The sequence below is a fragment of the Trachypithecus francoisi genome, unplaced genomic scaffold (assembly GCF_009764315.1).
Source record: "Trachypithecus francoisi isolate TF-2019V2 unplaced genomic scaffold, Tfra_2.0 Lachesis_group8, whole genome shotgun sequence".
Taxonomy (NCBI): domain Eukaryota; kingdom Metazoa; phylum Chordata; class Mammalia; order Primates; family Cercopithecidae; genus Trachypithecus; species Trachypithecus francoisi.
This window is the reverse complement of record NW_022681473.1, coordinates 53,316,502-53,341,809: the sequence shown is the minus strand read 5'-3', so window position 1 is coordinate 53,341,809 and position 25,308 is coordinate 53,316,502. Positions and strand designations below refer to the sequence as shown.

The following is a 25,308-nucleotide window of genomic DNA, read 5'->3' as shown; positions in this document are numbered from 1 at the left end:
AAACTTGTAACCAAAATATTATTCTTTGCAATAACATTGAAAGGAAGAAACTCTTAGAGAGCATAGGTTGAATTTAGAGGTAAAGAGGTACCTTCATAATTTAAAAATACCTTATCTTAATTTTTTTCTCTTAGAAATATTTAAATCTTGATAATTTTGAATTTTGTTTGATATTAGCTTATATTCTATATGCTGATGCCATTCTGAACATATACCATCAATTTTAAATGTCAGTTTGTGTTCTTTAATAAGAAACACATAAGTATTTTTTGAAACAAAAATTATGATGTTATCAGAGAACTCAGATTTAAACTTAAAACTATTGGGAATGTCAAGAAAAGGAGACAAGATGACTTAAGAGGCGAAGATCCCTTCAGCAGGCTCTAAAATGTCTTAGAACTATGCCAACAACTTCTAGATGTTTCTAGCAGTTAATTGTATCTTTGGAAGAAAACTGTTTTCAGTGTTTTTTATCCCAGTATGTTTCACCTTTTATAAACAAGGCTATGATTTTATTCTTTCTACTTTTTTTTCTTTGAGACAGAGTCTCACTGTCACCCAGGCTGGAGCACAGTGGCACAATCTCAGCTCACTGCAACCTCCACCTCCCGGGTTCAAGCGATTCTCCTGCTTCTGCCTTCTGAGTAGCTGAGGTTACAGGCATGTGCCACCACACCCAGCAAATTTTGTATTATTAATACAAAATAATACAGGATTTTGCCCTGTTGGCCAGGTTGATCTCGGACTGCTGACCTGAAGTGATCCTCCCACCTCGGCCTCCCAAAGTGATTACAGATGTGATCTACCTTTCCTGGCCCCTTTTACTTTTTTAAAAAGGTTTTTTTCCTTCAGACTTTGCTAGGAAATCTAGCTTTGTTTCTGCAATGAACATAGACACTGAGCATTCTATTAGCCTATAGAGTAACTATAACTGCTGTTGACTTTCCCCCCAGTCTCACAAGTGTAATATTGCTATGAGTTGTCTGTAAAATAAGTAGTTTCAACTTTAGGATTTATACCTTTTTTTGTACTTGGCTAGATTTTCTTTGTAGAAAACTTTGTGCTCTTCAAATAGCGCATCTAAACTACATTACATGTTTTTCTAAATGGAACATGTTTTAGGCTTTTCTAGAATTTTGCACTTGTTTTCTCTTACCTCGGGTTCGTCAGAGAACTCTTTCAACTAAAAATTTTTGCTTCCTCCCCTCAATCATGATATATCCTTAGATGCCTTTTCTTAATGTTGGATGTAGTACTTAAATGAAAAGTAGTACCCTTCCCTCCCTACCAGCACCATCATCATACTTTCCCCACTTGAACTTGGATGTGCTTGAAGGTGTTTAGGTATGTTTATTTTTTATATATTACTATGTAACAGTGGACCCTAAAGTTTAGTGACTTAATAGGGCAATTCGTTTATTTGTCCAGATTTCTGCAGGATGGGATTGGGGCCAGGGCTCACCAACTATTCGGTTCTGCTCCAGGTGGCATCATCTAGAATTACTTGGCTCCATTAAGTTGGTGGCAGTCATTAAATGGAATGGCAGCCATTCCATTGAATAGAATGTCCAAAAGGCTTTTCTCATACATCAGGCACCTCAATGTCTCCACCAAGTGGCCACTTCCTCTCTATATGGATTGTTAGGGCCTCCTCACAGTATGCTGATCCAGGGTAACTGGATTACTTACATGGTGGCTGGATTATAAGAGGGAATGTTCCAAGAAATACAAAAGCAGAAACTGCTGGTTTCTTAAGGCCCTGCCTTAAGTTACACAGTGTCACTTCTATCACATTCTTTTGGTCTTAGATGGTCACGTGGCCAGGTCAGATTCTTGAGAAAAGGAAAAAGGAAAAAGAATGGCAAAGAATTTTTTGCTATTTTTAATTCATCTCAAGACATAATTGGTTTTACCTTTGGGCATAAGTAGGATCAGTCTTGGTTAGAGCCACAAAGAAATTAAGAAGATAGCTGCCCTAATTTCCCATTTCCAAAAAAAACTTTTTACATTTAAATGTTTTGGAAATGTTTCTTGCATGTTTAATTTATAATGTATAGTTTTTTTTTTCTCTTGAAAAGCTATTAAAAAAAAATCTGTTGCCACATCTTATTGGTGGTATTTTAAAATTGCAACAACAAAAAAATTGTTTTCTTCTCAGTTCCCAAATTGGAGAGGGGAAAGGAGGAGAGAAATTTTACTTTAGTATGATTACTATTAGCAATGGTGATTCTAAAATTCAGATGAAGTCCACATAATAGATTAAAGTATAGGTGAAATAAGAATGGGCCCAGAAAGTTGAGTGTAAAGTAGACTTTAGCAGTGGCTAGCTTAGAGCTTTAAAGAAGAGCAGAGCTTTTTATCTGTTTAAATCATCCTACAACAGAATTCAAGAGGAAAATGTAATTTGCTGAGAAATTCTATGTATAAGGAGTTTAAGGAAACAAAGTATATGAAGTTTTATGTAGGTGTTCGTCACAGAATTATTTGTAAAAGTATAATAAAGTCTAAGTCAATAAAATAGAATTTATTAAGTAAATTATTATTAATCCATGTACTAACAAATACTACCTAGCTGTTAAAATGATGAGTTAGGAAAAGCTTTACAGGGAAAGATTGCATGATATAAGAAAGATGTTAGAAAACAGCATGTGTATTCTAATCCAGTGTTTGTGATTATGTAGCATGCATGCATAGCCTCTCTCTCTCTCTCTCTCTCTGTGTGTGTGTGTGTGTGTGTGTGTGTATGTGTGTGTTTGCAGATAAGATACTTGGAAGGATATATGCCAGCATGCTAATAGTTATCTGTGGGTTATAGAGTTACAGATTATTTCAATTTTTTCCTTTATACTCTTACTATTTTTTTAAAAAGCAAAATTATGTATATGTACAAAAAAGAAGGGCTATTACTAAAAAGAATATAAGCCACACATGAGATAGAATTTTGTTTTTATCTGTATAATACATTTAGTCTTTAGATAGGACTCTATTGAGGGATAATTTTCCCACATAGAAGGAGAGGCATCTGGAGTGCTTGGACCCTGCATTCACATATTTAGGGAAAGAACCAGGAACTGCTAGTGTCTGGCCATATGATGTTGCCACATCACCATTCTTATGTATGATTACTATCATAGCACTTTTGATTTCTAAATTCTTAGAGTTGTCTTCCTTTGACCATCAACTCCAGCCTATTTGAGGCTTTAAAATCTGGCTACTACAGTATTTTATACCAGGAACACTGAATCATTCAGACCTGAGCTATCCCTGAAGTATACTATTGAATCTATAAAAGTGTACCTTTTGTAGTTGAAATTTATTTTGTTATTTACTGTTTCATCATAAACCAGCATTTTTAAAAAGATCTATGTTTTTTAGTTTAGGGTTAAAATGTGTAAAATGATCTATAAAATGTGTTAATATAACATCTAAAATGTACAGGTGAAGGCTTTTTTATCTTTTTTGAAATGTATATTGATAATGTTCTTTTGTTTCTTTTATTTTACAGAAATGTATTTTCTTTTTATTTTTTAACTAACTTATTGGTAATTAAATATTTAGTGTGTCTGAATTGTAGTGCTACCCAATTTATTTTAAATATTATACTTTTATATCAAGTTACTTTTGTTCTAAACTAATTGGAATAACTTTAAATGATCTCTTGCAAACCCAAAAGTGTGTGTCACAGAAACAGATGATAATTGTATTACTTCAACAAACAAAAAACTTTGTGGCTATCCCATCTTCAGTACTAGCTAGTTACAATTTTTCTTATTTAAAAATGGATAATATAGAAGCAACAAAAGGTTGGGGTTGATAGTGTTGTAAAAACTAAGGAAGAAATAAATTTTTGTGTAAACCACCAGTTTGTAAAGATCATATTTCTGAATAGCCCATTATGGAGATGGTGAGACATCTCCCAGTTTAATGCCACACCTGACTTTCAGGGAAAGCAAGAGATTTACGTAATCAGATTTGTGTATCAGAAATACTATTCTGGGTTAAAGGAATATAAGATTGGAAGAAGTTAAACTTCTTAGGAAGCTGTTCCATAATTCTGTTGTAGGATATTCTTACTGCTGCAGGCAGGAATAAAGTGCAGGAGGTAGTTCAAGAGATATTCAAAAGGTAGAATGGACAGGATTTGGAGACTCTGTGAGGTAAAGAGGGGAGGATGAGGAAGATGATCAGTTCAGCTGTTTGGTTTCAGCAGCTAGGCAGATGATGGTGCCATTCATTGAGATAGCCATTATAGCAGGAGGGAAAGGAATTTCTTCCAATAAAGTATCTTTGATGTAGTGTTTTACCCCTGTGGAAAGTGGAAAAGTGGTGTCCCTTAACAGCTTGAGGGAGGGCATAGCTTATTTGAGAAAGTTTAAGCAGGAAGGAGAATTCGTGACCCTAATTCCTTTCTGTATTGGTAATTGAAACTGCTTCCTTGTTTTTCCCTCCCGCTCCTCCTGGCTCATCTGTTTGGATAAGCTTATCAGCTCCCAACACATTAATAAATGGAGCTTTTTGGACATCTGGACTTATGGGTACAGCAGCGTAAAGATTAGGAGATGTAGTAGCCTGTATCCCTTAGTTATAGATTTTGTAATCTTTAGACAATCCTTACTGCATTTTTGCACAATTCCCATTGTTTTTTTAGGAGACCCAGAAATACTTGGTTTGACTGTGGCTAGCATGGTAATGACACATTTTTAAGGATCAGATTTTATAATTTTTAACTTAAAATTGCTTAAATATTACTATCTTCATGGCTTATTGACCATGGGTTTACATCTTAAAGGTGAAAGCAAATGTCTCCAAGAATGATTGTTGATTCTGAAATATGCCCCGATGTTTCCAAAACAAACTTACATGGTACTTATATGTTTGACATATCCACTAGAATGTGTTTCAGGCTACAATAAAACAGAGAAAATAGCACAGAGAAAATACTTAATATTTTGTGAGGTCTTTTACATTTAATCATAAAATTTTATGGCTAATTATACTTCTGTTTTGCCTAGAAGATAATATATAAAGTCCTATTTTTCTTAAAATTTCAGATAGAAAATGCTGCTGAAGAACCTAGAGTCTTATGTATAATACAAGATACTACTAATTCAAAGACAGTGAATGAACGGATCACTTTAAATTTACCAGCATCTACTCCAGTCAGAAAGCTCTTTGAAGATGTGGCCAACAAAGTAGGCTACATAAATGGAACCTTTGATTTGGTGTGGGGAAATGGAATCAATACTGCTGATATGGTAAAATCCTAGACTTAAGCTTCTAAAAATGTTATTATAGCCATTGTTGTTGCTACTAATGATAATGTTAAATCCTGGAACTCTTTTTAAATCATAAACAAAAGTATAACAACTACAGTAAGAGCCTATGTGCAGCTCAGTAATTGGATCCTTCGTCTTCCTTTGCCTCCATTCTGGATTTAACATTTGCTTGTCCTAAAGTTTACATAATATCATTTCGTCAGTTTTTTCATTCATGAAAGGTGACTCTCATAATATTGTCTCAACTAAATATTCAGTAATATTGTCTGTATTTACTGAGCAGAATGATGATCATCGTATATTTTTCCATGGTAAAAGATTGTAAAATCATATTTTATGATCTGATTTTTGGAAAGGAAGAAAAAATATTCATAGTAAGAAAAATGGAATCATATATGCCTCATACATTCCAATGTTAACCAAGATTATATCTTGCTGACTTTTATTTCTTTTTATTTGTGTGTCTATGTGTATTTCTGGGCAACTTTTTTTATATGTTTATTTTTCTTTGTATGGACATGTATAGCTTTTGACTTTTGACTCTCAAGCTTAAAAACATTTTTAACGACTGCAGTCTTGTCAGATCTCTTTGAGGGTATACTTTCTAATTTTAGTCTTCTGTTCTATTAACTGTTTCCTTAAGTGTTTATCCTTTATCCATTATATTTAGTTTCTCTCTTTCATGATGTAGCATTTCTTTAAATATTTAGTGATTCTTACTTTCTGCTCATTTTTATATTTGAGAATCTCTTCACTTCTCTGTGGATGCTGATTGAACTTACCATATTCAGTTCTTGGTTGTTGTGGAAAAAGGGTGGGACATGCTGCTAGATGTGATGTGTTTATAATTTGTTCTGGGATTGACTGGTTTCTGACTCTTTAGGGTTAGGAGTTGATCAGTACCTAGTTAGACAGCACTGCACTGCCTCTCTGGTCACAGTGCCCACTCTTCACCCAGACAGGAAATAGGCACTGCTGTCTGCTGCATAGTCCAAGGAGAAAAAGGAGATACCAAACTGATCAGAATGCCTTTTCCCACTTGCTCACTTTTAACTGTTTCCTGGCCTCTACGTCTTGACCTTAGTCTGAAGTTCCTTACTACCTTTATCTCCACAGTAGTCTTCTCTTATAGGATCTTTGGGCTATGGTTCCCTTTAGTTTTATTTTTCCATAGATCTGATCCTGTCTGTTTTGTTTTTTAATTTCTCAAAATTTTTGGTTTGCTAAGCATGCTTTTTTTTTTTTTTTTTTTTTTGACATTTTATGGACTTTTGGGGAGGATTGTTGGGAGACATGTACTTAGGTCATCATTTGACCTAATTTTTTATTAATGTTTACTACCAAAATAAACAATTGCAATTACTAAAAAAATTTCTAGGAATCCTTGATAGACATCTCTCCTTGGGCCATTTTTATAAGGGCACTGATCCCATTCATGAGGGCTCCACCCTTAAGACCTAATCAGCTCCTAAGGCCTCACCACTTAATATCATTGCATGGGGATTAGGTTTCAGCATATGAATTTTGGGGAGACATAAACCTTCAGAACATAGCAGAGGCACTGATCATTTTTGCCTGGGATTGTGGTTAAGGAAGGAGACCACTGAGTTGCATCTCATCTGCATTATTAGAATAGTATTCTAGATAGTCTTTTTTGTTTCCTTTCTCTCCGTCCACCCTACATGATAGTTAGAATTATTTTCTATCATCCAAAATGGTAGCACTTACATCACCTTTTAGTTCAGTAACCTTCAATCACTGTTCATTGCCCACTGATTAAAAATCTCAGACAAGCTACTATTGGCTCTTTAAGGCTTTATACTCTTAAATCCCAGACACTGCATTGATTTATTTTCTTAACATAAATTTCCATAATTTTCTGTCTTAAGTTTTCCAGGAAAATAAATACCTCTAACAGTCAATGAAGTTGAATGTGTATCCCTATGGTATTTGGAGTACACATTTTAAGTAGGTTCCACAGGAGAATCAGAGATGTTTGATGTTGCCTGATTTGCCCTTAAAATCATATTATACTTTTTATTCCATAATATATTTGTTTTTTTAAAATATAGAACAAATGTTTTAAACTGAAATTAACCAGTAAAATTGGTAGTCAGACAAGACATAGAAAGATAAACAATATTTCATCTGAGACTTTGAATAGTTTCTGGTACATCACCACACAATTTCTAGTGTTGTCCTTTTTCAGTTTAAAGGATAGTTCTGTACTGTCCTAGGTGTCTTCCCAGGTCCTATTCATCTTTTACCCTTAAAAAGCTTTACTCGATGTTTCCTCATGCTACTTTAAATGTAATTGTTTTCTCTTTGACCTCCTATCCCCTTTGGCTGAACCACTTATCATAGTTCCTTTTTGTTATAGGTGTTATTCATCTATGTCTTTCCATTTCCAATGTAAGCATTTTCATGACAGAAACCTCGTGTAAATTTCGTATCCTCCATAAACATTCCTTCTGGGCATTCAAAAAGCATTTGTTAAATTATCTTCCACAATAGCTTTAAATAGCTGTATGTCAGGATTACCTGTTACTCTTTCTTTAGCTATTACTGTACTCAAGAGCTCTATTTCTGTATTTTTATTTGCCTCCTGTACATTTCTACAAATATGACTACTTTCTCCTGCTTCCTGCATAGTGCTGAATGGATACTCCTCAGAAAACTAAGCCCATTTAGCTACCCACCACCTTGTATACAGACACTTACTGAGGTAAAACCCCTGTGTATTTCAGCTATATCATCTGATCATGTCCCACCAATGACTTGAAGGAACCCAGCAATCCCTTTCTTCCTTCCATGTGGCTTCTTTCAGCTTCAGGTTTTCTGTGTCCTGTTTTTCTTGCAGATTGATAGATGTTAGCCAAAATTAAGAGGTAGAACATATATTCGCTATTTTATTTACTTAGCACGTCTTTTGCACTGTGTTTATAGTATTCTAAGCTCTGTACAAATGTAATCTTTTTTAATCCTTATATTATTAACTACTCTATGAGGTAGGTGCTACTACACCCTCATAGGTGAAGAAACTGAGTCATGGGGAAGTGAAATAACTTCCAAAGTTACACAGATAGTAAGTAGCGGAATCTCTTACAGTTAATTTTTTAACTGTAATTGTCCTCAATACCTGCACTTTTATATAATGTTAATTAGTGTTAATTTCCTAAGAAATAAAGACATTTTCATAAAATGAGTATAAGGAGACTCTGCCCATGTCTTTGAAACATTAAAAACATTTCTTAATGCAACAAAATAGTTTTAAAGATACTTCTACTCCCTCATTTTTCTCTATAGTGGTCTGGAATGAGTGAATAGGGCTTGGGGCATACAGAGTTTCCTCTCTCATCCACCAACTAGAGTATATTAGAATGACAGCTAGAGTTGAAATTGCCCTACCATATAAGTTACATGAAGACTTGAATCTTAGATGTTTAATTTTCAAAGGTCTGATCACAATCACTTCCATACCCCCTGGCTCCTCTGAATCCTAGTGGTACATTTGAAATAGGTATCATTTACTAGGAGAGGCTTTTCCTTAAGGAGTCTTTCTAAAGGCTATAATATATACTACATTAGTTATATTTTTGTTGCATTACATAATTATGTTACATAATTATTTTGGTTGGGTTGCTTAGTATGTTGCTTATCTGGTATTTTTCATCATATTTATATATCAAAACATTTTAGTTTTTATGTAAACTTGCCTTTGGTCAATTTTCATGAAACTCCATTAAATATCATATTGCATATATTGTATAGAACATGGAGAGAAATGTTTATAGATTCTTTTTATGTGTATGTAGTACTTAACACTCTTAACTTTCACCTTTTCTCTTTTTAGTTTTTTAGATGTTGGGGAGTGTGAGTCTCTGGGATACCTATCAGTGTATGCATTGTTACTGGGCTTAGCTATCCCAGTTAATGAACAAATGAGTTAATTCCAAGCCTACATGAACAGAATTTTACCAGATCATTGCTAAACAAATACTTTTTAAATGTAGATATGTGTCCATTTATAGATTACTTATTTTATGTTTCTCATAATCTGAAATATTATGTTTTATGTCCATAGGCTCCACTGGATCATACCAGTGACAAGTCACTTCTTGATGCTAATTTTGAGCCAGGAAAGAAGAACTTTCTGCATTTGACAGATAAAGATGGTGAACAACCTCAAATACTGCTGGTAAGCTACTTAGAAAACCCTGTTTTTATAATTTTTGTGCACTGTCACCTACTACTTGAGGATGCAGTTTCCCGAAGGAGATAAGATGTGTTTTGTAATTTGTGTAATAAATTAATGTTTTTCATTTTCTGTTGGTTTAAGTGTGTAGAATAACATAGTTACACTGGACATCCATAGCAACATTATTTGTGTATACAGACTGTATATAGACCGTAGTCTGTTGCCACGTTGGATTTAACATAAACTGCTGTCTTCAAGACCACTGCCATACCAGGGATGGGGGTGGGTCTAGGATAAGTCAGAGTGCCACAAGGATCTCCTGTGTTTCAGTAGTGACCCTTCCTTTGTTTAAGCATTTGCTTGGTTGCTGTAAATCTTCGCTGGTTTTCGTCTGGTTTTTCAGTATCTGCGACAAGGTCATTTCCATTCTCACTTCCTCCCCTAACCTGCCACCTTTTTTGGAATGACTGGTATATACATTAAATGTTTCATTTCTATTCTTTTAATATTTATCCCAATTCACATTTCAGTAGACTTTCCTGTTCAGCCCAGTTGCCTTAGAGATATCTAATGCAGTAACTCCCAATTTGAGGGCTATTCCACTAGAGATTTTTTTTTTCCTCTCAGTACATTGTAGAGGACATGAGTTAAAAAAGAGTAAGAGGAAGGGACTGAGATGGCTGATTAGAAACAGCTGCAGTTCACAGCCCGTATGGAGAGGAATGAAAGGGGCAAGTGAATACAGCACATTCAACTGAAATACCCAGGTTCTCGCATTGTGACTGATTAGGCAAACAACTGGACTCAAAGAGAATGAAGAAAAACAGGGTGGGGCAATGACCCACCCAGGAGAGGCACAAAGCCAAAGGAATCCCCACTCCCAGCCAAGGGAAGCTGTGAATGATTGTATGACTCTGCCCAGGAAACCACGCTACTTTCATGGATCTTTGCAACCCTAAGATCAAGAGATCCCCTCAGGAGCCCACGCCACCAGGATCTTGGGTCCTATACACAGAGCTGTGTGGAATCTTGGTAGAGCAGCCACCTGGGCACACATACAGACCCAAGAGTTTTACGTACTCCGACCCCAGGATCCCCACCAAGGTGGGAAGTCCATCCATATATATACCCCTAGGAAGGAGGCTGAATCCAGGGATCCAAGCAGCATTGTTCTGCGGGCCCCACTTCCACAGCACCTCACAAGCTAAGACTCACTGGCTTGGAATTCAAGCCAGCCAATGGCAACAGGCTGGAGTCTGCCCGAGATGGGATGGAGTTCCCAGTGGGAGGGGTGGCCACCATCTCTGTGCTTCTGTTGACTCAGTCATTCCAGCTGCTGGCTTTGGAGGATTCAAATGCTCTGGACCAGGAAGGATTCCTCCCATTGCAGCACAGCTGCTTTGCCAGATCGTGGCCAGACTGCCTCTTTAAGCTGGACCCTGATCCGTTCCCCCTCACTGGCTAGGAGCTCTTTGCAGGGACTTCAGTCACTCTAGCCAGTGTTAAACAGACAGAGCTCTAATCTCTCCCTGGGATGGAGCTCTGGGTAGGGGAGAGGGGAGGCCACTGTCTCTGTGGTTTGGTTGACTCAGCCATCCAGCCTGCCAGCTTTGGAGAGTCCAAACGTTCAAATGAGGAAGGGTCCCCACACAATGCAGCACACCTTCTCTATCAGAAGGCAGCCAGACTGCTTTAAGCATGCCTGATCCTGTTCCTTCTGACTGGGTGAGACCTCCCAACAGAGGTTTCCAGCAACTTCCTACAGGTACATTCAGGCCAGCAACAGGTCAGGACCCCCGGGACAGAGTTTCCAGAGGAAGGAGTAGATGGCCATCTTTGCTATTTCACAGCCTTCACTGGTGATACCTCCAGGTATGGGAAAAACTGAGGCAACTACGGCCTAGAGTGGACCCCCAGCAAACTGCAGCAGCCCTACGGCCTGATGGTTAAAAGTAAAACAAACAAGCAGAAAACAATAACAATAATATCAACAGAAAAGACCCCACACAATCCCTGTTCAAAGGTCAGCATCCTCAAAGATCAAAGGTGGATAAGCCCACAAAGATGAGAAAGAGTCAACACAAAAATGTTGACAACTCAAAAAACCGGAATGCCTCTTCTCCAGATGACCTCAGTGCCTCTCCAGCAAGGGCACAGAACTGCTGAGGCTGAGATGGCTGAATTGACAGAAGTAGGTTTTAGAAGGTGGGTAATAACGAACTTTGCTGAGCTAAAGAAGCATGTTGTAACCCAATGCGAAGAAGCTAAGAATTGTGATAATACAGAAGCTGACAGCCAGAAGAGCCAGTTTAGAGAGGAACATTACCAACCTGATGAAGCTAAAAAACACACTACAAGAACTTCACAGTGCAATCACAAGTATCAATAGCAGAATAGACCAAGTAGAGAAAAGAATCTCAGAGCTTGAAGACTGTCTTTCTGAAATAAGACAGGCAGACAAGAATAGAGAAAAAAGAATGAAAAGGAATGGACAAAACCTCCAAGAAATATGGGATTATGTAAAGAGACCAAACGTACAGCTGATTGGAGTACCTGAAGGAGACAGGAAGAATGGAACCAAATTGGAAAATATACTTCAGGATATCATCCAGGAGAACTTCCCCAATCTAGCAAGACAGGCCAACATTCACATTCAGGAAATGCAGAGAACCCCAGTAAGATATGCCATGAAAAGATTAACCCCAAGACAATAATCATCAGACTCTCCAAGGTCAAAGTGAAATAAAAAATGTTAAGGGTAACCAGAGAGAAAGGCCAGGTCACCTACAAACAGGCAAACAGTAGACCTCTCAGTGGAAACCCTACAAGCCAGAAGATATTAGGGACCAATATTCAATATTCTTAAAGGAATTTCCAACCCAGAATTTCATATCTGGCCAAACTAAGCTTCATGAGCAAGGGAGAAATAAGATCCTTTTCAGACAAGCAAGTGCTGAGAGAATTCATCACCATCAGGCCTGCCTTGCAAGAGCTCATGAAGAAAGCACTAAATATGGGAAGGAAAAACCATTACCAGCCACTACAAAAATAAAGTACACAGACCAGTGACACTATTAAGCAACCATATAAACAGGCTGGGAAAATAACCAGCTAGCTAGCATCATGATGACAGGATCAAATTTGTACCTAACATTATAACCTTTAATGTAAATGGTCTAAATGCCTTAATTAAAAGGCACAGAATGGCAAGCTGAATAGAGTCAAGACTCATCAGTATGCTGTCCTCAAGAGACCCATCTCGTGTGCAAAGACACACAGGCTCAAAATAAAGGGATGGAGGAAAATTTACCAAGCTAATGGAAAACAGAAAAAAGCAGGAGTTGCAATTCTAGTTTCTGACAAAACAGGGTTTACACCAACAAAGATCAAAAAAGACGAAGAAGGGCATTATATAATAGTAAAGAGTTCAGTCCAACAGGAAGAGCTAACTATCCTAAATATGTATGCACCCAATACAGGAGCATCCAGATTCATAAAGCAAGTTCTTAGAGACCAACAAAGAGACTTAACACTGCCACACAATAGCAGTGGGAGACTTTAACACCCCACTGACAGATCATTGAAATTAGACAGATTATTGAAAGACATTATTAGACAGATCATTGAAACAGAAAATTAACAAAGATATTCAGTACCTAAAAAGACAGTATTAGACAGATCATTGAAACAGAAAATTAACAAAGATATTCAGTACCTAACTCAGCTCTGGATCAAGTGGACCTGATAGATATCTACAGAACTCTCCACCCTAGAACAACAGAATATACGTTCTTCTCATCACCACACAGCAGTTACTCTAAAACTGATTACATAATCAGAAGTAAAACACTCCTCAGCAATTGCAACAGACTGTCTCTCAGACCACAGCACAATCAAACTAGAACTCAAGATTAAGAAATTCACTCAAGGCCGGGCGTGGTGGCTGAAGCCTTATAATCCCAGCACTTTGGGAGGCCGAGATGGGCGGATCGTGAGGTCAGGAGATCGAGACCATCCTGGCTAACACGGTGAAACCCCGTCTCTACTAAAAAAAATACAAAAAACTAGCCGGGCGAAGTGGCGGGGTGGCGGGCGCCTGTAGTCCCGGGAGGCGGAGCTTGCAGTGAGCCCAGATCGCGCCACTGCACTCCAGCCTGGGCGACAGAGCGAGACTCCGTCTCAAAAAAAAAAGGAAATTCACTCAAAATTACATGACTACAAAATTGAACAACCTGCTCCCAAATGACTCTTGAGTAAATAATGACATTAAGGCAGAAATCAAGAAGTTCTTTGAAACTAGTGAGAACCAAGAGACAACATACCAGAATATCTGGGATGCAGCTAAAGCAGGGTTAAGAAAGAAATTTATATAAACGCCCACATCAAAAAGCTAGGAAGATGTCAAGTTAACAACCTAACACTACAACTAAAAGAACTAGAGAACCGAGAGCAAACAAACCCCAAAGCTAGCAGAAGACAAGAAATAACCAACATCAGCGCAGAAGTGAGGGAGATAGATAGAGACACCAAAAACCTTTCAAAAATCAACAAATCCAGGAGTTGGTTTTTTGAAAAAATTAATAAAATAGATAAACTGCTAGCTAGACTAATAAGTCAAGAGAGAATAATCAAATAAACACAATCAGAAATGATAAGGGGGATATCACCACTGACCCCCACAGAAACACAAACAACCATCAGAGAATACTATAAACATCTCTATGCACATAAAGTAGAAAATATGGATAAATTCCTGGACACATATACCTTCCCAAGACTGAACTAGGAAGAAATTGAGTCTCTAAATAGACCAATTACAAATTCTGAAAATGAGGCAGTAATAAATAGCCTACCAATCAAGCCCAGGACCAAACAGATTTACAGTTGAATTCTACCAGAGGTACAAAGAAGAGCTGGTACCATTTCTACTGAAACTATTCCAAAGAATTGAAAAGGAAGAACTCCTCCCTAACTCTTTGTATGAGACCAGCCTCATCCTGATACCCAAACCTGGCAGAGATACAACAAAAAAAGAAAACTTAAGACCAGTATCCCTGATGGACATCAATGCAAAAATCCTTAACAAAATACTAGCAAACTGAATTCAGCAGCACATCAAAAAGCTTGTCCACATGATCAAGTTGGCTTCATTCCCAGGATGCAAGGTTGGTTCAACATATGCAAATCAATACATGCGATTCATCACATAAACAGAACTAAAGACAAAAAACACATGATTATCTCAAAAGATGCAGAAAAGGCCTTCAATAGAATTCATTATCCCTTTATGTTAAAAACTCTCAGTAAACTAGGAATTGAAGGAACATACCTCAAAATAACAAGAATCATATATGACAGACCCACAGCCAATATAATCCTGAATGGGCAAAAGCTGGAAGCATTCCCCTTGAAAACTGGCACAAGACGAGGATGCCCTCTTTTACTACTCCTATTTAACATAGTATTGGAAGTTCTGACCCAGACAATCAGGCAAGAAAAAGAAATAGAAGATATTCACATAGGAAGAGAAGTCAGATTATTATCTTTGTTTGCAGATGACATGATCCTATATCTAGCAAACCCCATCGTCTTATGATGTATTTTCATAAAATCAGCTTAAGCTGGTAAGCAACTTCAGCAAAGTCTCAGGATACAAATTCAGTGGCAGAAATTGCTAGCGTTCCTGTATACCAACAATAGGCAAGCAGAGAGCCAAATCACTAATGAACTCCCATTCACAATTGCTACAGAAAGAAAATACCTAGGAATACAGCTAACAAGGAAAGTGAAGGACACCTTCAAGGATAACTATAAACCACTGCTCAGATAAATCAGAGAAGACATAAACAAATGGGAAAACATTCCATGCTTATGGATAAGAAGAATCAATATCTTGTTAATGGCCATACTACACAAAGTAATTTATAGATTCAGTGCTATTCCCATTAAACTACCATTGACATTCTTCAGATAATTAGAAAAATCTATTTTAAGATTCATATGGAACCAAAAAAGAGCCTGAATAGCCAACACAATCCTAAACAAAAAGAACAAAGCTGAAGGCATAATGCTACCCAGCTTCAAACTATACTGCAAATCTACAGTAACCAAAACAACATACTGCTGGTAAAAGAACAGATACATAGACCAGTGGAACAGAATAGAGAACTCAGAAATAAGCCCACGCATCTACAACTGTCTGATCTTCAACAAACCAGACAAAAGCAGTGAGGAAAGGATTCTCTATTTAATAAATGGTGCTGGGAGAACTGGCTACCATATGCAGAAAATTGAAACTGGACCCCTTCCTTACACCATAAACAAAAATTAAGACAGATTAAAGACTTGAATGTAAAACCCAAAACTATACACAACCCTGGAAGAAAATCTAGGCAATATTATATAGGACACAGGTATGGGCACATATTTCATGATGAAAACCCCAAAAGCAATTGCACCAAAAGCGAAAATTGACAAATGGATCTAATTAAACGAAAGGGCTTCCACACAGCAAAAGAAACTATCCTCAGAATGACCAGCCAGCCTACAGAATGGGAGAAAATTTTTACAATCTATCCATCTGACAAAGGTCTAATATCCAGAATCTACAAGGAGCTTAAATAAATTTACCCGAAAAAAACAGACCCATTAAAAAGTAGGCAAAGGGCATGAACAGACATTTCTCAAAAGAAGATACACATGCAGCCAACAAACATGGAAAAAAAGCTTAACATTACTGATCATTAGAGAAATGCAAATCAAAACCACAATGAGATACCATCCCACACCTGTTATTAATGAGATACCATCCCACACCTGGCAGTTATTAAAAAGTCAAAAAACAAAAGATGCTGGCGAGGTTGTGGAGAAAAAGGAATGCTTTTAAACTATTGGTGGGAGAGTAAATTAGTTCAATCATTGTGGAAGATAATGTGGTCATTCCTCAAAGACCCAGAGGCAGAAATACCCTTTGACCCTGCAATCCCATTACTGGGTATATAGGCAAAGGAGTAGAAATCATTCTGTTATAAAGATACATGCATGCGTATGTTCACTACAGCACTATTCACAATAGTAAAGACATGGAATCAACCTAAATGCCCATCAATGATAGACTGGATAAAGAAAATGTGGTACATTTACACCACAGAATACTGTGCAGCCATAACAACTAACGAGATCATGTCCTTTGCAGGGAGATGGATGGAGGTGGAAGTCATTATTCTCAGGAAACTAACACAGGAACAGAAAACCAAACACTACATGTTCTCACTTGTAAGTGGGAGCTGAATGATGAGAACACGTGAACACAGGGAGGGAACAACACACACTGGAGAGGGAGGGAGAGCATCAGGAAGAATAGCTAAGGGATACCGGACTTCATACCTAGGTGATGGCATGATCTGTGCAGCAGACCACCATGGCACACATTACCTGTGTAACAAACCTGCACATCCTGCGCAGGTACACCTGAACTTAAAAGTTGAAAAAAATAAGAATTTAAAAAATTAAAATGCCAAAAAAAGATTAAGAAAACCTGTTCTGATTTACTTCACTCTTTTACAGGCTGAGAAATCTAAGGCTTTATGGACTTTTTCTGAATCCTTCTGTTTAATGACACTTTGCTCAGGAAAGATTGTTCTGTTTGATGCTTTTCATTTAGAAGTTTATTGTGAATAACAATGCCTGTCTGAACACTAGACAGTAATTAAACACAGTCCATCTGTACTGAAGCCGTAACAGAATATGCTCTCTGATCTTCATTAATTGCATCATTTATTTTTATGACATCATGAGAAGATTTTGATTAGTCCGAGTGACATTGAAATCTAAAATAACTGTTAAATTAGGGAACTCTGGATTCACAATACAGGGATTCATGTTTTTAAATGCATAAGAATTCTTCAATTCTGTCCCAATTGCTTGTGCCATTTTTATGTCCCTTAATCCTTTTCAGCATCTTCCTTATTAAAATGAAGTTTCTTGTTGGAGACAGTAGGAAGCTATCCATCTCATCCAACAATAATTGTGTGTCCCCTGTGTGCTAGGCCTACCTGGCAAGGATGATATAAAAATGACTGATAGTGTCATCAAGGAGTACAATGGTACTTTTGACTTATTAGTACCAAAAATCTTCTGTCATGTAAACAGAAAATTTGAAAGAAAATTTAGAAAGTAACACTTTGGAAGGGGACATGAGCAACTTTCCAAATTGTTTTGTATCAGGCATCATTCAAACCTTCCTACAGGAAATGGTGAGTGCTATTGTTTCAGCAAGATTTGCTATTTACTAACTATTTGAATATGTTGCATTTTAGGAGGATTCCAGTGCTGGGGAAGACAGTGTTCATGACAGGTTTATAGGTCCGCTTCCAAGAGAAGGTTCTGTGGGTTCTACCAGTGATTATGTCAGCCAAAGCTACTCCTACTCATCTATTTTGAATAAATCAGAAACTGGTAAGATTTGTTGTTGTATTTTCATAAAATCATAGGGCATTAGCTCCAAAGTAATCTTAGCGATTTCAAGCCTAATCCTCTTATTTTATGGATAAGAAAACTGAGACCTAGAGCAGGAGTACTAGCTAGCAGCCACAAAGTTAGGAAAAGTATGTGGTTTACTTTTCCTTCAACCCATTGTTGTTTCTACTATATTGCTGCTGCAACTATTTAATAATAATATAAATATTATCGAATATTATGTTTTGAAGGAAGACTTTTCTTTTTTCTTTTCTTTTCTTTTTTTTTTTGAGACAGAGTCTTGCTCTATTGCCCAGCCTGGAGCACAGAAGCATGATAATGGCTCACTGCAGTCTTGAACTCCTGGAGTCAATCAATCCTCCCACCTCAGTCCCCTAAGTAACTGAGATTATAGGTGTCCTGGGCACAGTGGCTCACACCTATAATCCCAGCACTTTGGGAGGCCAAGGCAGAAGGATTGCTTGAGCCTGGGAGTTGGAAACCAGCCTGGGCAACCTAGCCAGACATCATCTGTACAAAAATCAAAATAAAAAAATTAGTGGGGCCTGGTCGCTGTTGCTTGCAGTCCCAGCTCCTCAGGAGGCTTAGGTGGGAGGATTGCTTGAGCCAGGAGGTCTAGGTTGCAGTGAGCCATAATGACGCCACTGTACTTGGGTGATTGATTGAGACCCTGTCTCAAATAAAAAAGAAAAAAAGTTCAAGACTTCTTTTTAATAATTTTCTATTTTGACTATACTCTTAAAATTTTAAAGTAGACTTCCTCCAGAAAGGAAAGTCTGTGTTGTCTACTTTTAACAGTACTTCCATTTTGAAGCACATAGGCCATGCTTATTTTATGGTTCTGTTGTGTTATCATTTAGTTTAATCATGTGCTTGAAATGAATCATGTCATTTTGAAATTTCTGTTTTTTTCTGAATATGATTAAGCCTAGATTTTTCAATTTTTTCACTTTTGAGCAAGTAAAATGGCTTTTTTATGCAAAGGTTTATTTACATATAAGGTTCTGTAATTGCTTAATGAATAAATCTTGATAAATTTACATATTATTTCATATTAAAACAAATCTTTGCAATAGATAGTATGCATAAAATAATAGATAGTATGTTTTATGTTGAAGGAAATGGAAACTGGGGTTCAGAGAAGCCTTTGATTGCATATCTCATTAATGGTGTTTCATGCTAAGTATGGCTTCAGAAACTTTACTCTTAGAACTTCAAAACAGAGGTGATTTTAAATATTACATTACAACTATCAGTGTAAAAAGAACACTATAGTGTTACATTGCAGATTTCTTATTTTTAATTTTATTATGTTATAGAGATAGGGTCTTGTTTTGTCACCCAGGCTGGAGTGCAATGGTAAGATCATAGCTCACTGCAGCCTTGAACTCCTAGGCTCAAACGATCCTCCCACCCCAGCCTCCCAAGTAGCTTAGTACTACAGGTGTGCACCACAATGCCTGTCTTTTAAATTTTTGTAGAGACGAGTTCTCACTATGTTGCTGAGGCTAGTCTCGAAGTGATCTTCCTGCCTCAGCCTCCCAAGTAGCTAGTATTACAGGTAAAAGCCATGGTGCCCAACTCCAGATTTTGTTTTAATGTCATCTGTAATCTTTCATTTACTGTATTTTGTAATTAGAATTTAGAATAATTTCCTCATATCTAGTTATTGTGCAGCTTTAGTGGTTTATTTGTTCTGGAAATAATAGTAAAACCTGATTATGTTTGGTATTTAGGATCCTTTCTATCAGTAGAACTTTTTGTAGCAAACAACCGCAATAAAAAAGGATACAAAATTATCTTTGATTTCAGATAATAGGAGGTAATAAAACTGTTTCCCATTACATTATCTAGAGTAGTGATTCTCAGATTTTAATTTCTTTAAAAATTAATTTTGGGGATACTTGTTAAAAATGCAGATTCCGGCCAGGCACAGTGGCTCACTGTTGTAATCCCAGCATTTTGGGAGGCCGAGGCGGGCAGATCCCCTGAGGTTGGGGTTTGAGACCAGCCTGGCTAACATGGTAAAACCCTGTGTCTACTAAAAATACAAAAATTAGCTGGCCATGGTAGCAGGTGCCTGTAATCCCAGCTACTCGGGAGACTGGGGCAGGAGAATCATTTGAACCCACGAGGTGGTTACAGTGATCTGAAATTGTACCACTGCACTCCAGCCTGGGCAACACAGCAAGACTCCGTCTCAAAAAAATAAAAAAGAAAAAATGTAGGTTCCAAGGCATTACTTCCCAAAATGCTGATACAGCTGCTCTGTAGTAGCCTGGAAGAAATTGCATTTTGTTTTAAATAAGCACCCTAGATTATTCTGAGATAACTGAAACACTGTGAGAGAGTTCCAGATTTAACAAATCAAGATTCTTGCGATATTTGCCTTGTCTTCTGACAGTTGATTCAGTCATTTTTGCACCAAGTATTTACAGAACTCCTACTTTGTGCTCCTACTTTGTGCTTCAACTTCCTGTGGCTCTCTGAGGCCTGTGAATTCCTTGAGACTAAGACATGCTTTTTAAAAACGCTCTTTCTTTGATTATACAAATATAATACATGTCATTGTCTTACTATAAAATAAAAACGTGAAAATAATTTACAGTATTACTAGCATCACTTCTAGCAATTTTGCATATTTTTATCTTATCTTTCCTCTATATGTGTACTTTTCAGAAAATGGAGAATCCTGAGTAGATTTTTGATCAATGTTTTTCACTTAATACTATATGAGTAATTTTTAATGTTATTAAATAGTATTTTAATATGGGGCTTTAAATGGCTGAAAAATAGTTTCATTGTATAGGTTTAGATATTTAAACTATAGTTATTAATATTACTGATACTATTATGAACATTCTTATACATACATTTTTGTTTTCATCTCTGATTATTTCCTAAAGATAAAAATTTCCAGAAATTATATTAGTAAGTTGAAGTTTACTTTAAAAAATATTTTTAGAAGTCTTTGCTATATATTGCCATGTAATCATAGTCTTTGCTCACATTTACTGTTCCTCACACACCTCTGCTTCACTCCCTTTCCGTGCCTGTACATTTTCCTGCAGTGTTCTAGAGGTTCTGCCTTTCTGAGTTGCTCTATAAGCTTCCAAAGGGGTTATATTTGGAAATTATTTTATCAGGGGTTGTGTTTAGAAATTATTTTATCAGATAAAATTATTTTATCAAAGTACTGAGTTTGCATTTTCCTTAAGAAATTGTTATAAATTTTGGCACCATGTGTGAAATGTTCTTATTAGACAGTGCTCTCATGATTTTAAATTGGGGCTCTAGGAACACATTTTTCAGTAAAGCAATGGGTTTGGGTATTCAACATACTCTTTCCTGTCTCTTTCCTACCACGTCCCACTGGTAGCCACTGTTGATAGGAGATGGTGGGTGGGAGAGAAATAAGGAGTAGATGGAAGGCTAATGTGAACTTACAAGTGATTAGAAACTAAATCCATGATACCTGTCTTTGGCCAGTTTCTTTAACAACCTTTTTATCTACTTCAAGAGTTGGCCTATTTGATTCTACTTCACTGGGCCTGTTTGATTTCTCCTTTCCTACTGGTTGGTTCTGTTTAGGATTTCTTTTTGCATGTGCCCTCTACTGGATGGTATATGTTCTTATATTCTTCTTGCTTACTGACTTATACTAAAAATATTGATTCATAACTATTTCAGATGTAGAATCCACTTGTTAATAGCTGCCATTTGAAGTTTGTTGATTTAGACAATGCCTAATGAGAAAGGTTTCTGTTAATTCATTAGCACTTTTAATAGTGTCGCCAAAATCTTCATACTTTTGGAAAATAGTACATTTATGTGACAGTGTTCATTCTGTTTAAATATGGTGCCAAATCAAGTACAAAAGATCATAGAGTTATATGTGATTTTTATAGCTAATGGTAAAATAAAGAGCTATGGCAAAAATTAATTGCCATTACTCTCTTCTTCTCTTCTCAAGCCTACCCCCGAAACATTTTTTTAAGCCCAGTAAAGGGAAACAAGGTCACAAACAAGTGATACATGATTGATGTGTATGTACACAAAGGATGATAATAGTATTCATTTACCTTGTAAGGCTCCAAGTAGATTGGTTCTACCCCAGACTGTTGAGGAATTGGGAGAAGGAGGACGGAGAAGAAGGGAAATCCCAGGGCAGCCTCAGCTCAGAAAAAGATACAGAACAGCCTGGTCTCCTGGCCAAAGTGCTGTTATTTGTGGGAAAGGATCTGTTCGTATGAACTAATGAAATAATGTTTTTTATTATTAATAATCAGGTTAGATACCATACAAACTTGGGTTACTTGTAAGTCATACACATTGCCTCCTCATGTGCATCTGCTACTGTGCTAAGTAATAGGAGAGAGAGAAATCAGATTCAACCCCTGCTTTCACAGTCTGATGGGGAAGACATATAAGCAAACAGGTCATTACAAAACAGTGAGATAAAGGCTCTAATACGGATTAAATATAGGATCCTATGAGAACAACTCAAGTGGGGAGTAGTCTGGAATAGAAGCATTTTAAAATAATACAGTGATGTAGATTAAGATATAAACCACCCATGCATACACGGTTCTTAAAATAAAGATGAAAAAAATAAAAATTTGAACCTTAGTACAAAGTTAAAAGCAGATAGCTACCATACTTGGTCTTTTCTTGGAATCATACAAGCACAGATGGTGTGGGATCCATATTACCCTTTGCACAGCATGCTGATCTATAGAATTTCATTGACAGGCTTGTGGAAACAGACAAAGTCACTCTGCATTACTTAGAGTCTCAGCTTTTGTGAGTTTGCATGTAGTGAATTTATCTTGTATGTTATTCATTCTTACAGAAATTGGTTTATAGGACTTAATGACAGGGATAACTGATTCTGTGTAGTCTTTCTACATTGGATGTGTGTGATGCTATTTAAAGTAATATGTTTATACTTTTCCGTTATAATCTAGTTTTAATATGTTTAAAAGTTTAATATGCTTAAACTTTTAGATTTGGGGGAAAAAGATTATGTCTATGCCAGTAACACATACTTTACTAAACATATTACCCTTGAAATGTTATTTAATGTCATATAATCTCCATGTGTATCTCTGGACATATCTATAACAAGGTATCCTGACATTTTCTGCAAAACAAAGCCTATTTAGAGCACATATTAGAAAAGGGATCTTTTCTTAGGTGCTATTGAACAAATTGAAATAATTTCCAAATGAGTAGTAACTTTAACCTCTGAATCTTTACTATGAATTAAATTCTTACTATGTTTTTGTTATTTTTAATGTAAATACTGGTTAATGTATATTTGTATTTTCTCTTTAAAGGATATGTGGGACTAGTAAACCAAGCAATGACTTGCTATTTGAATAGCCTTTTGCAAACACTTTTTATGACTCCTGAATTTAGGAATGCATTATATAAGTGAGTATTCTGAAAAATTTTATAAATAAAATTGATTTAAGAATGAAAATATTGCCTTTAACAAAATTTATCTTCTTGCAGTTATTTTAAAATTTGGGGCATTTCTCACACCATAAGATGTAACTTCTTTCCTTACATAATAACAAAGATCTTGTGAAAAACAGGTATATGGAAAATGTGTGCAGAGAGAGAATCAGAAGTATATAGAGAGCAAAAGGATAAAATTGATAAGATTTACATATAGGGTAAAAAGCTTCCCTCTCTCGTAGCCTTAACACCCTTTATGAAGAAATAAATAACTACTTCTGAGATAATTTGAATATATAAATCCATACTCTCCTTCCACCTATCAATTTAAGAATCCAGAGGTTTTTTTTTAACTTGCAAGTTTTGTTTCTAATTAAAATACAATATTTACAGCTTGTTTCATGTGCCTGTGTGTGCATGTGCGTGTGTGTGTGTGTTTCTAAAAGACTCCATATACATCAGATAGTTTAAAATGCTCTATGGAGGAAGTCTATATTTAAGTAAACCCTGAAGTCAGACATTTATTTTTATGAATATCCTATTATGACACATTTAACACATCTTTGCTTTGTGTATTTTCTTTAAGATAGACACATAATTTTTTAGTTTTTAAGGATACTTTTAAGTATGAATAAACTGATTTTTTTCCCTTTTTTTGTGTTACTTTCCAGTAACATCTTTAAATTACTGTAAATATGTATATAGGTTATTTTTGGAACTTTTAATATTGCTGATTGTATTACTCAGACAACATTATATCACCATTAAATTCATCTATCAGCTTGTCATCTGAACTTAACTTGTAAAAGTTGATGTATTTGTCATTCCGTATGCATGTATCGCCCTGTAGTGTTTAAATGCTAGGCACTTGGTGGATAGAGAGGGAATTAGATATAAGATCTTGTTCTTGAGTAATTTATAAATCTTTCTACAATAGCAATATGTGTATGTTTGAAATGGTTTAAATAACATTTAAAGACAGCCAAATACCATTAGAGCTTAAAGAGAAGAAAGGTTGGTGAAACTTGGAGAAGAAAGTAAGCTTCAGGTAGTTCATGAAGCTAGGTATAGTTTGGCCGGGTTGAGAAGAAAGAGAATACACGTGCAGATAGGAGGCTTGTCAAAAGTGAAAGTAAATAATAGTAAGAGCTACCTGAGTGTTAGTTATGGTTTATATTAGGTAGTGTTCTGAGCACTTTATATATAGACTCACTTAATTCTCATAGTAACTGTATGAATTTTATGCTATTACTGTCAGCATTTTATAAAGAAGGTAACTGAAGGCACAGAGAAATAGCTTTGCCTGAAAGCACACTGCTAGAAGTTGCACCTAGTAGATGCCAGGATTCACTACTCTATTCTGCCTATACACTAGCTGATGCCAACAAGCACAGTGTGTTGCAGGGGGGTCCAGGAGATCATCACCAGAGTTTTGTCAGAGTACTGGAGGATGAAGTTAATAGATAGAGTTCAGAGCCTGCTCTCAAAACTAGCACAGACCAGATAGCTGGACAATAGGCCTGTTTTGGAGAGTATGCATAGGAATGGGGATCATGGACACTTGTTTAACCATCTGTTTTAATACTTGGAAAGTAGACTGTAAATTTACAGCACTGTAGGGGAAATTAAGAGCATAGCCAGGGTTATTCATCATCTAACATGTATTGGACACTACACAGTAACGCCAGGCATTCTTTTTAGGTATAAGGATTAGAGTGATGAGTAAGACAAAGTACCTCATTTAGAGCTTATATAAAACTATATATAAGCTCATTTCACAGAATCATATATGGTAGGTAGAAAATAAAGCAGAATAATGTGGAAGGAGTAATTGTCAGGAGAAGAGGAGGGGAGGGTCACAGCTTCAGGTAGTAGACAGTAAGGGCCTCCCTG

General features: G+C 36.4%; 1 protein-coding gene across 4 annotated transcripts in view; it reads left to right on the top strand.

The window, feature by feature from the left end:
* USP47 (ubiquitin specific peptidase 47) overlaps positions 1-25,308 on the top strand; it is a 117,792-nt gene that overhangs the window by 34,395 nt on the left and 58,089 nt on the right. For 3 of the 4 annotated variants that reach the window (XM_033205809.1, XM_033205812.1, XM_033205810.1), the window contains 4 exons: positions 5,052-5,255; positions 9,361-9,474; positions 17,793-17,931; positions 23,292-23,388. In XM_033205809.1, the coding sequence (XP_033061700.1) occupies positions 5,052-5,255; positions 9,361-9,474; positions 17,793-17,931; positions 23,292-23,388 (554 nt within the window). The remainder of the gene's footprint in view (positions 1-5,051; positions 5,256-9,360; positions 9,475-17,792; positions 17,932-23,291; positions 23,389-25,308) is intronic. The other variant, XM_033205811.1, reaches the window with a different exon arrangement.